At 38.0% G+C, this 13,220-nt stretch overlaps 1 protein-coding gene across 1 annotated transcript; it reads right to left on the reverse strand.

Annotated features, from left to right (window-relative positions):
- Positions 1-6,112: 6,112 nt before the first annotated feature.
- Positions 6,113-6,778, reverse strand: LOC148585249 (uncharacterized). The gene has a single exon (XM_088516679.1). The coding sequence runs from the start codon at positions 6,776-6,778 to the stop codon at positions 6,113-6,115; it is 666 nt and encodes a 221-aa protein (XP_088372805.1).
- Between the last annotated feature and the right edge of the window lie 6,442 nt (positions 6,779-13,220).

A 13,220-nucleotide genomic window follows, 5' to 3' on the forward strand; every position in this document is an offset into this window, starting at 1 on the left:
TATAATTATAATTATAAAAATATTTATACATATAACATAATCACTTGATCATTAAATCACAATTTTTTTAAAAAAAATAATTAAATCACAATTTGAGTATTAATATATTATATTATCATTTATATGGTTATATCACATGAGATTGATCATTAAATCATTTGATTATATAATAACAAATTGTACATATATAATATGACATAACTCATAAGTATACCAATTCATACTAATACAACAATTAAATATCTAGAGACTTATTTTCAATGTATGTTATAAACTTATAAGTCTATATAAGTCTACATATGCATATGAATAATATAAATGTATAATATCAATACTTAATCATATGATTCGATGACAATTCAAATACTTTATTCAAGACTTCAAGTGAATCATATTATTAATGTACAATGATGATATGATTCGTATAATATCAAATTAAGTAATTGACATTGGATTAAACAATGACCAATGTGTTACTTATAAACACAATTTAAGTATTAATGTATTATCATTACAATTTTAGTAATTTATATATTATCACTATAATTGATATGATTATATCACATGATGACTTGATCATTAAATCATATGATTATATAATAATAAATAATACATATATAATATGACATAACTCATAAGTCATAAGTTTACAAGTTAATCATATGATTCATGTACAATGATAATCACAATTGATTCAATTGAATTAAACAATATATTATTTATAACTACAAGTCTACAATTTAATTAAAGCATTATTAGATACTTTAGGAATTTAGAATTTAGGAGTTTGAACATTACCATTTACCATTAGATATTAAGTTCAATTCAAAGAAAAAAGATTATAAGTAAATATGATAAGAATTTAAATAATTAATCATGTGAATCATATGATATAATTTAATGAGACTATATGATTATATAATATCAAATTAAGTAATTGACATTAGATTCAACAATGTGTCACTTATAATTACAATTGAAGTATTAATGTATTTTTTGAACATTTTTTAGAAAAAGAAATTTAACCTTTTTTAAAAAAAAAAAAAAAAAAATTAACCATTTTTTGAACAATTTTGAATTTTTTGAACCATTAGTAACAATTTTTTTAAAATTGAATCATTGATAGTTAATAGTTTTATCCTTCAACCTTTTTTTAAAAAAAAAAAAAATTATATAGAAGGCAAAACTACATCGTTTTGCACCTGTATATATTCATCTCTTTCTTCCAACCCTAAATCTCACGAAATCTCAAAATCACTCAAAGTTGCTGAGCAGCCTCTCTCAAGTCTCAATTCTCTCAAACTCACCCGCTGCTCATGATCGGCTCAACGAAAATACTGGGTAGTTTTTTTTCTCAAATTAGACAGCCAAGGTCAGTGATTTTGGGTTCATTTTCTTGGAGTTTTTCCCGAGCTACTTTGATTTTTGATTTCCTACTATTTTACAATGATTTCCAATGATTTTGGGTCATTTATTGTGTATTTGTTGATTATTGGGGTATGATCGGAATGGGTTTTGGATTATATTGGGCCCAATAAGATATTAAAAATACAAGAAAAAAAAATGAGGGTAAAAAAAAGCTCAAAAAGCCCTAAAGAAAGCCAAAAAAAAAGAGCTCAATTTTAAAAAAGCGGTTAGCGGGCGGTTATCTATTTCGCTAACCGCTAACCGGCGGTTAACCGCTAACCGCTAACCGTTAGGCGGTTAGCGGTTGCGGTTAGTGAAATTTACTAACCGCTAGGGCGGTTACGGTTAGCGGTTATTGCCACTAACCGCTAACCGTAACCGCCTTTGCACCCCTATTTGCTAGGAGTCCCTCCCGGTGCATGGCTTGTATATGAGAATGCATACAAGGTCTGTCTGGCCTATTATAGGATTTCGTATTATACATATAGATTTCAGTATAGTCACAAAATAGTTATAATGCTTCTCAATCTCTTTTTCTTAATATATTTAATATTTTATATAGTATATTTTTGCAGGGACTGAAATTTTCTCCAAAATTGTTTGAAAGAAATCTCTTTCAACCTAGTTTAATAAGTGTCAAGTGTCATCTCTCACATGTTTCTCTAATATTTTCGGGATAGAAATTTCCTTCAAACCAGTCTGAAGGAAATATTCTCCAAACCATTTAAAATAGTATCAAGTGTTTATAAATATTTAAAATGCATATTAAATTATTAACGTCATTAATAGCAGTTTACTAACTTAAAAACTAAATTTAATGTATTTTTTAAATGTTTATAGATAATCCTAGGTAATTCACAATCTCTCGATTCTCTCCAAGTCTTAATTGGGACCATTTACGTGCACAATTCATTAAATGACAACAAATTTGTCAACTCCTATGTAAGCGGTGGTAATCCTACTATAAAAAGGACACAAATTTTCTTCAAATTGATTTAGAAGAAAGTTTTTTTAACATGTTCTAATAAGTGACAAGACAAAAATCTCCTTCAAACACGTTTGAAAGAAATATCCTCCAACCCATTTAAAAGAGTGTCTTTTTTTTTTTTTTTTTTTTTTTTTTTTTTGAAAATGCATCACTTTTATTAATAGAATAGAGTTAAATACTCATCAATTACATCCCAAGGAAATTGGTCCCATAATACAGCAAAATACCCCGTGTTCCTCTCTCCCTACCAGATAGCAGGCAGCAGTGAGCACCACCTCAAAGGCTACACTCACTGCTGTCCCCGATAGGTTCTTCGAGAATGGACACGGTAGTTACTGCTCGACCATTTACTGCAGAAATATCAGTGACAGCCCTCCTGGCTTGGTGAGTCAGTACCTCCGGCAGAACAGGAAGGTCTGCTTGTAGAAGATCCCGTATGCAATCTGGTGGGTCATAAGTCCACACCTTATCCATCTTGTGTATAATAGCAGCTCTGGCCAAGCAATGAGCCACCTGGTTGGCCTCACGCCGCGTGTAAATCATTTCCCACTCAGGAATAGCCCCTACCATGAAACGAATATCTGCTGTGAGTTGGCCCGTGTTACCTTCGTCTGGCTCCCTTGACTTTACTGCTTCAATAACGCTCTTCGCATCTCCCTCCAACTGAACCTTAGAAAAGCCCAGTTCAATGCACGTCTGGATGGCGAGTAGAGCCGCCAGTCCTTCCGCTGCTGTGGGAGCCAAGCAACCTGTACGTGCTTTAATCCGGGCAGCCCTCATAACTCCATGATGATCGCGGATTATTACTCCAAGTCCCACACAAGCCTGGTTTTGGTTCACTCCTGCATCCCAGTTTGCTTTTAGCCAACCCTGGGGGGGTGCTTGCCATTTATTCACTGAAGAGGCACTGGTTGATTCCCTGGAAGACTTCCCTGTTTCCATCAAATTCCGAAAAGCCTCCGTAGCTTGGTAGGCTTGTAGGACTATAGTGTTGGGATGGGAAAAACGCCCTTCATATATAACTTCATTTCGCCGAAACCAAATCCGTCTAGCAATACTCACGAACTGGGCTAATTCCATCTGATCACATTTGTGAGACATTCCCTCAACCACCTGGAAAAAATCCGGGCCCTCATAGTAACTCTTTTGGAAAATTTTCCCCCCTGCACTCCAGACATCCTTTGCTGCTGGGCACTGCCACAAAGTGTGGAAAATAGTTTCAGGTTCCCTTTCGCAAATTGGGCATGAAGGATCCGTGAGAATTTTCCGGCGATACAGCTGGGCTCGGGTTGGTAATATATTATGACACACACGCCAAATAAAGAACTTTTCTGCATTTGATACGGGAAGCTGCCAAATGGATCTCCAGATTGGATGATTTCTGGCGTTTGAGGATCCCCCTGCGTGACTTGTCATTTCCCTCTCCCTTTGTAGGTGATATGCGCTCCTTACCGTGAAGATCCCCTTGGCTGTACCCCTCCATATAAGGGTGTCTTCTTGGTCCGTGAGGCTAACTGGAATCGATTGAATGGCAAGTCTTTCTTCTCTGGAAAATAACAATTCCAACATAGTTGGTTTCCACCATTTTGTACTATGATCAATCAGAGCACTCACTGTTGACGCAGGGTCAATGACACTAGGGGGGGAAATCACCCTATATGTAGTTGGGGACGGAATCCATCTATCTTGCCAAATACGAATTGACCTCCCATTTCCAACTCTCCAAATTAAACCCTCATTAACAAGATCACTAGCATTTTGAATGCTTCTCCAAGAAAAAGAAGGTTTCTTCCCACAAGGAGCATCAAGAACCGAGCATTCCGGATAGTACTTTGCTTTCATAATCTTCGCAATTAAACTGTCCGGATATTTCCATAGCCGCCAGATTTGTTTAGCCAAGAGAGCTTTGTTGAAGCTAGCAATGTCCCGAAAGCCCAAACCCCCTTGGGCCTTAGACATACTCATCTTGCTCCAGCTCATCCAATGAATGCGTTTCTCCTTCTCTTTATGGCCCCAAAAGAACTTTGTCATCAAAGTATTGATCTCTGAACACAGCACCTGAGGGAGCTTGAAGACGCTCATACAATAAGTAGGTATGGCTTGAATCACCGCCTTCAATAAAATTTCTTTTCCTGCTTGTGACAGAAATTGAATCTTCCAATCTTGGAGACGCTTCCACACCCTCTCCTTGATTCCCTTAAAGGCTCGGGTCCTTGATCGTCCCACAAGGGCGGGCAACCCCAAATAAGTATCATACCTCTGATTAATAGGAATCCCTGCCAGCCTCTGGATTTGTTCTTTGTCAACATCATGAGCATTCCGGCTGAAGAAGAGAGCTGTCTTGTGTGAATTCATTTTCTGTCCGGAGGCTCCTTCATATGCTTGTAAAATGGAAGTCAAAGAATTCCATTGAGCTAGGGTTGACCTGCAAAACAGCAAGCTATCATCGGCGAAAAACAAATGACTGAGTGTCGGGCCTTTTTTCGATGTAGGGACCCCTGTCAACAATCCTTCTTCATTGGCACGGGTTATCATAGCACTTAAAGCCTCTGCACATAATAGAAAAAGATAAGGAGAAATCGGGTCTCCTTGACGAATACCTCGAGTAGGAGTAATAAGGCCACACGGCTTGCCATTCACAAGAATAGAATATTGCACCGACTTAACACACATCATTATTAGACCTATCCAACGGTCATGAAAACCCATACGATGCATCACTGCCTCTAAGAAGCTCCATTCCACCCTATCATACGCTTTGCTCATGTCGAGTTTAACTGCCATGAAACCTTTCTTACCCCACATCCCCGTATGCATGGTATGAAGAGTTTCGTATGCCGCTAATACATTATCCGAGATAAGGCGTCCCGGGATAAATGCACTTTGCGTAGGAGCAATGATGATGGGCAGGATTTTCTTAAACCGGTTTGCTAGGACCTTAGATATAAGTTTATATAAAACATTACATAAACTAATAGGTCGAAATTCCGTAACTCTCGTAGGATTTTTTATTTTCGGAATAAGAGTTACATGAGTCAGATTAAGGTCCTGGGGCATTATACCATTATTCAATATATCAATGATAACACGACATACCTCATCGCGCACAATAGTCCAATTGGATTGGAAAAAACATGCATTCAGCCCGTCCGGCCCCGAAGCTTTTAATGGCGCCATTTGGAATAGAGCCATTTCAATCTCCTCCATTGTGAAGTCTCGTAGGAGATCCACGTTCATATCCGCCGTTACTCGACACCCAAGAGGTTGAATACACGGGTTTAAATCACCCCCTGCACCCATTGTGAATAATCCGGTATAATAGTCAATGAAGGCATTCTCCACATCATCCAAATTTTCCCGTTTACACCCCCTTTCGTCAATGATCACCCCCACATGGTTGCGTCGTCTTTTGGCCCCCACACAAGCGTGAAAATATCTTGTGTTTCTATCCCCCATTTTTAGCCAATCTTCTTTGGCCCTTTGGCGCCACCACAAATCCTCCTTGTCTAGCATGACTTTTAATTTGGTCTGAATATTTTTTATCTCCAGAGTGGTTGAGGGATCCTCCCTGACCTGAAGCTGTTTTAATCGGTTTTGCAACTCCCATATAGATTCCTGCATGCTGTTTTTGTTTTTTCTTTGCCATTCCTTCAGTGCTCTTACACACCCCTTTAGTTTTGCTCCCAATCGGTCCCAACTAGGTCCGTGTGGTATTTGCTACTCCCATACCGATTGAATTGTCTCCTGACAGCCCACCTCCATAGCCCATCCCGCTTCAAAGAAAAACCGGGATTTACTTCCTGTTTTGGGCCGTTTTAGAGAAAGAAAAAGGGGAGCATGATCTGACCATGTGGCAACATGCACTTGAATTTCTGCTTCGGGGAAAAGACTTCGCCAAGCAGGATTTGCGACTCCCCGGTCTAGTCGTTCTTTGATGAGTGTCGTACCCTCTTGACAATTGCTCCAGGTGTATTTAGGTCCCTTAAAACCCAAATCCGATAAGTCACAATCTTCAAGGGTGTGTTGAAAGGCTTGCATAAGACTGTCCGTGCGAGTATTCCCACCCAATTTTTCCGACATAGTCAATACCTCATTGAAATCCCCTATGCATACCCATGGATCGGGTGACATCCGGGCCAAATGTTTCAACAGGTTCCAAGCCTCATGGCGTTTTGTGGGATTCGGGTGGCCATAGAAACCCGTAAACTTCCAATATAAGTCTAGCTCTTGATGATATACATTGGCATTAATATGTCTGTGGCTGAAATTTTGGATCGCCACGTCATAATCGTCTTCCCAAAGGAGCGCCAACCCGCCACTTTTTCCAACACTTTCCACCACAAACATATTTTTAAAACCAATTTTGGTCCGCATAGTCTCCATTTTGTTTTTATGTAATTTGGTTTCCATAAGGAAAACCAAATTGGGACGCTTTTCCTTCACCATGCGGCGAAGTTCATGAACTGTCCGAGGGTTCCCAAGCCCTCGGCAGTTCCAACTTAATGCAATCATTGCGGTCGGCGGGGCTGGTCACCAGCCGCCGCCATTCCCGATCCATCATTGAGAACAAAATCCTCTCCTCCCATTTGTCCCTTTAGCTCAGTGCCAGTTCCTTTATCTTTCCCAGCAGAAACTCTTATTTTCCTTCTTGCTGTTTGCAACTCAGGTGGATCGCTAGAGCCCTCTCGACCCTTCCTCTTTGCAGCCTGGTTACCCACTTGGGCTCCCTTAATTGATTTAGATACTTCTGACATAACAGGCCCAGAAAAAGGGCTGCCTGGACTAGAGAGCAGGCCTCCAAAAACCCGGCCCGATTGGGAAAGGTTGTCCATTTCAAACTCATGCCCCCTCTGCTGCCCTTGATCTGAAACTCCAATTCTCGCGTGCGCCTTTCCTTGTGGGGAAGGAAAGATTTTTATTCCATTATTACTATCCACGTGATATTTTCCGAAATTTGCAGGAGGAGCCTTCTCATTTAATGCGGTTGAAGGTTTTTCAAACAAATCTTTCATACCTCCTACAAATCCTCCTTCCATAGCAGACTGTCTTTTCTCTTGCGAATCTTCATTCAATGGTCCTTGATTTCTGCCTGCAAATTCGTTGTTCCCTTCTTTGTTCATTGACCGTTTTCTCTCCCGGAAACCAGCAACGCCTCCCTCGTCACCGCCGGATTCTCGTGCCCTTCTACTCCGGCCATTTTCTTTCTCCCTCCGATAATTTTCACGATTTGGCCATTCTTCTGGGACTGCCCTTGATGATTCCCCATTGGCAGTGTTGTGTGTTGGAGCCCTCTCCCTCTCCCCTCTCCGAGTTGGGGAAGTTGCGCGGAGCCATGGGCCAAACTGAGTGACCCCTTGATTACGCAGCAGAGGTTTCTTCGGGCAACCTTCAAAGCCATGGCATATCACTCCACAATTATAGCAGAATTTTGCTAGTCGTTCATACTTAAAACCGATCAGGGTAGACTTCCCCTCGAATTTCAATATGCGACCACGTGATAAGGGTTTAAAGAGGTCAATCATTACCTTAACTCGCAAAAACTCCCCCCATCCGATACCATCTTTATCCGTATCGACCTCCATGACTGTCCCAATAGAGGCACCAAGTTTGAACCCCACCTCTCGCCCCATACATGCCAAAGGTAGGTTCGTCAATCGTACCCAAAAGGGGGCCTTATCAAAAGTAAATTCTGCCGGCGATGAACGCCCATCAAAGTCTTCAACCAGAAATAAATTGCCTTCGAATACCCAAGGTCTTCCTTCCAGGACTTTCTCTTTATCACTTTCCAATTCGAATTCAATAAGAAATAAGTTTCCTCCCAGAATTTTGAAATGAAAAGTACCTTTTAATCTCCACCATCTCATAAGCGTGGTTTTGATTTGTTCCTTACTGATCATCCTCTCCGTTACTAATTTTCCGACAATACAAGATTGACCACGCTTGATCACCCCGGTCACTTCATTTGCCTGAATCTCCACCTCTCCATCTTCCCCTTCTGCCAGAGAGAGATTTGCCCAAAGGTTTGATAATTCATCCGCTATTGCTCTTGCTCAACTTTTTTCCTTTTCTCTCAATAATCCCAAGGAGTATGAGAAACTAAATCCTTCTCATCTAGGGCTCAGGCGCACAACTAGAGAGAAAACAAGTCAAAATACCAGAAAAGCTTTGTGATACAAGACTAAGTCCTGTTAGATCAACCTTCCAGAGACAAAACTCCGATCTCTCCCTAATAGCCTCAACGGACAATAGGTAGCGCCACCTCAAAGGCTACACCTTCCCATTGTCCCCACTAGGTTTTTCGAAATCAGAGTTTGTTTCTCTTTTGTTTGGGCAATATCTATTTGAGAAATGACAAATGCATCATTTAAAATAGTGTCTATAAACATTTAAAATGCATATTCAATTATTAAAGTCATTAATAGCAGTTTACTAATTTAGACTAAATTTAATGTGTCTTTTAAATGTTTATAGACACTATTTTAAATGGGTTAGAAGATATTTCATTCATACTGGTTTGGATGAGATTTTTGTTCAATCACTTATTAGAATATATTAAAAAAAATTTCTTTCAAACCAATTTGATGAACTGTAAAGGCAGGTGCGGCAGCTCCTAACAGCTTCGCCTCCATTGACACGACAGAGAGAGCTTAGAGAGCAAGGAACAACTATAAGAGAAAAAAAGCGTCGAAACCCAATATAAAAAGCAAAGAAAATAAACAGAAAGTCTGGGCCTTTTTTGGCTGCTTTGGACTCTGGGGTTGATGAGGTCAGGGTTTTGGAGGTAACCCATTCTCGTACAGTGTGTGGGAAGGTAGGTTGTGTCTGCTTTCCGTGATTTGGCCCCACCAACAACCTCATGGCCCCACGGCCCCCACCCAACAACCTTTTATAGTTTTATGCCATGCTTTTCTATTTAATTTTTTAGGTAAGCTATATGAAGTAAACAAAATGCGGTGGTCCTTCTTCAATTTTCTCGAGTTTTCTAACTATTATTTTAATTTTTAATGAGGAATAGAGACATATGTCTGTTTTTGAAAAGTATTAACGTGAATTTTCTTCAATTTATGGAACAAAATTAGAATGAGGTATTGTTTTTGTTTTTAAAATGCTATTTAGCGCCCAAAAAAAAAAACACAGTTATTAAACCACATTAAACAAAAGAAAAGTGCTAGAGAGCTAAAGAATAGAAGCAAAAATTCTTTTCAAGTTGACGTGACAAGAATTTTAAAATTAAAAAAAATTATAAACAGTCGGTTTGAGGTGTTTAAAATTGTTGCTCCATCAGTTTGGAAATAATTTTGGCTCCTACTCTTTGACTGTTTAGCACTTCTCTAAACAAAAAGGTATTTAATCCTAACTTTGAATGGCTTTATTGAATTTTTATGTACGTACACTTCTCTCTTTAGTCTTTACTTTAAACTCCTTCATAAAGCGATTATGTGTTAGTTCATTTAAGTCTAGGATATGATCAAGACGAACCACGTCATAAATAAGATAAAATTTTAGAGGTTTAATAGTGTATATATAATCACATAGTCAATATGTTAGCACCTTATTTAAAAATTTTAAATAACATATCATCAAATACAACAAAACAAAGTTTTAATCATAAAATAGATTCTTGCCAATATTTTGAAGGAAAAATATCAAAATTGCACCATGTGTTTCTTTCCCAACATCAACCACCCCCTTTTTACAATAGATATCAAGATAAAACAATTTAAAGAAATTTACTAGTTTAGACAAAATTTGAGGGTTGATTCCCCCTTTGGTGGTGCAAGCAAGATTAGTGAGATCTTGTGGCGGCGAGAAAGGTGAGGAGGTCTTGCAGGCGTGGCGACGGAAGAGTTTGGGTATGGATGAGAGACGTTACCCTTTAACGTTTAATGTTTATTTCCTTTGAGATGTCGTTAACGACGTGGCCCTTTTTTTCACCTTAAATGCTCTTAATTTAATCTTAGCCGTGAACGGGAGAGGATCCAAATCCCAACCAATGCCACTAGTTTTGGCTACACCCATACAGAAATCATCCCATTGTCAAAATTATGGACCAAAACCCATAAGAATCTGAATCACTCAACCTGTATTATCCCGGATATCGACATACGCATTGAAGAGTACTAGAATGTGAACCACACAACCAAACTTACAGACATGTAGTGTAATCTTCTCCATAAAAACACCCATCAAACTTCACAAACTAACAAAAGCAATCAATTTGAAATAAACCCTTAATCAAAAATGATGGACCTAATATTCCAACAACATAAAATGTAACTCTCAAAGCAGGAAACATAAACTTCAAAGTAACCATCTCTAACATAAGATGTTCTAAATGTTTTGAAAAGTGACACTCTAAGAACTCTTGTCAGCTTTGGAAGCTGTGGCAGCAGCTTGTCCACGGAGCCGACCAGCCTTCTCGCTGCAATAAGACCAACCTCTGTCCAGGAGGAGCATCTCGGCGAACAGTACTTGCATGCCCAATATGGTGATGGTTACCACCACCATGAGGATGCTCCACAGGATTCATGGCAACACCACGAACCTTGGGCCAGCAGTTCCTCTTCACCCTGAATTTGTGATAGGCATTTCCTGCCTTCAACATGGGCTTCTCGGTCCTTCCTCCACCAGCAACCTGACCAACCATATCTCGGCAATTAGAACAATCTTTTTGGCGCCAGAAGGAAGCTTGATTCTAGAGGAATATCCCAAAAAAAAAACAAAAGATTAATGACCATCAAAAAGAAATAGTAGCAAGGTGTCTCAATTATCAACACAAGTAAATCCCCATCTTAGTTGGTATGCCAAATTATCCAACAATAGAGTAAAAAGGCTTAAAACAGATTGTGAGATATCTGTGATGCAAACCAAACGCATTGAATGTCAATAACAACTAATTGCTTATGAGAACAGAGTATACATGTTCCCAACTCTAACTGGAGTTCCTAATGCATTCTCAAATACAATCCTAGCTAGCCAACTCCAAATAAAGAATGTCGTCAATTTTTTCCTCCAGCTTCAACTACTCAATATGGAATGAATGGAATAGAGCCAAAGATGGACTTAGAGAGCTGTCGGGCCATGGCCTCCCCCAGGTTTTGAATGGTTCTATATAAATATGTTTCACATCTTTGGGCCAAAATATTTTAGTTTGGCCGTTGGACCCTTAAAAAGGGGTCTAAAATATTAAGTACACAAATGTGGTCCCATATGGCCTGGGAAAAAATGGTCCAATATGAATTTGGTCTAAATTTACAACAGAGTTGATAATATCTATCGGTTGGTAAACAAATTTTATTTCCAAGACATTACTGATCATGAAAAATAAAAATTTAAAATTAAACTTCAGCATTATTAGCGTAATGTAGTTCAACATTCATAGTTCCATTGTTTCTCAAATATTTTTGAATTGTGCAAATGGTTGAATTGAAAATAACCCTAATTCTAATTTAACTGACTTTGTACTAGCCAATTATTGAATTACAAAATAACAAACTCTTAAAAATTAAATACTAATAATGTTATCAATTAATAACATTTAAGAAAAAAAAAAAAAAAGACTTAGACAATTATTTGTTTTCTAACCTCGCATCGGTCTATAGTGAAACAGCTCTATTATCAATGACGGGACTTGATTTTTTGCTCTAATGCCTGGGGCTCCAATCCTATCTCCATATTGGTAGCCATGTGAGAAAGGTTGATTGTTGTTAAGACTAAACCTTCTCCAAATAGAGAATCAACTACTCGCTCTTCATTCATCTTTTTCCAAGTTCTATCAATCATGTTATTCATGTGTTTGCCAGCAACATCATGAGAAACACCAGTTTTACGCATGTAGCAATTAATTAAATTTGTAGTTTCACCTCTCTTGAACTCTCCTTGTATATCAAGTAAACAACTAAATAGATAAGTGTGAAGTTATGGTTCCAATGATGATATAGACCTTGAAATTCATTTAACACAAAAGACACTATGAAATTTGTAAAAAGAGATGCCGCAAGTACTCAAATCATTGCAAAGTCGAAAAATAATTGAAGGGCATTGCCAAAGGTCGTGGTATTTTTGTAAGCCCTCAAGTGCCTGCTTTGAGAACTTTTTATTCGAGAAAGAATAAGAATGAATAAGGGTGATCGCCCCGAAGCGGATACCCAATCATTGTCAATATGGTCCTCAAAGGTTGGCATGGTTGGCATATCTTTGTTATTAGGGCCTATTTTATATTTTCAATTGGTATCAGAGCAAATTCACTCTGTTTGTATTAACTTTTTGAATGAGATCCTAGACTCTTTTTGTTATGAATAGTTCTAATCCCTTGCCATAGATTCTGATGATGAGGCTGACTTTTAGATGACCTATAACAAGCTCTTAAAGGAATTTGTTAAATTTACTAATTATCATAAAATTTCCCTTAAAAAGCTTAATGATGTTAAGCATAAAAATTAGTCTTTGATTACTAAATTTTTTGAATGACATGCCTCAATTGACTAATTGAAATCTGAAAATACTATGCTTGTTGAAAAGAATAAATCACTTGAGAGCCAAAGGAATCTAAGGAACTCTTACATAAACTCTTTAATGATATTTTGAAAAACCTTTTTTTGTATTCAAAAACCGGTGTGGCCATGTCTCTACGTCCACCTCTAACTTCAATGTACTATAAGTTTGCGAAAAAAATTATAAGACTATGAAATTTAAAAGAAAATAGAGACAATAAATTTTATGTAGTTCGGTCTATAACCTACCTATATAAGTTAAATTAAAGCATTAAGGGTTATATTTTGCTCCTATTCACTTGATGATATGATTTTGTACAAAATGCTCTATT

Source organism: Corylus avellana, chromosome 5, assembly GCF_965113065.1.
Source record: "Corylus avellana chromosome 5, dhCorAvel1.hap1.2, whole genome shotgun sequence".
Taxonomy (NCBI): Eukaryota; Viridiplantae; Streptophyta; class Magnoliopsida; order Fagales; family Betulaceae; genus Corylus; species Corylus avellana.

Excerpts from the sequence above, each read along its gene's own strand:
- LOC148585249 (XM_088516679.1), bottom strand. The coding sequence starts at position 6,778 with ATGGAGACTATGCGGACCAAAATTGGTTTTAAAAATATGTTTGTGGTG.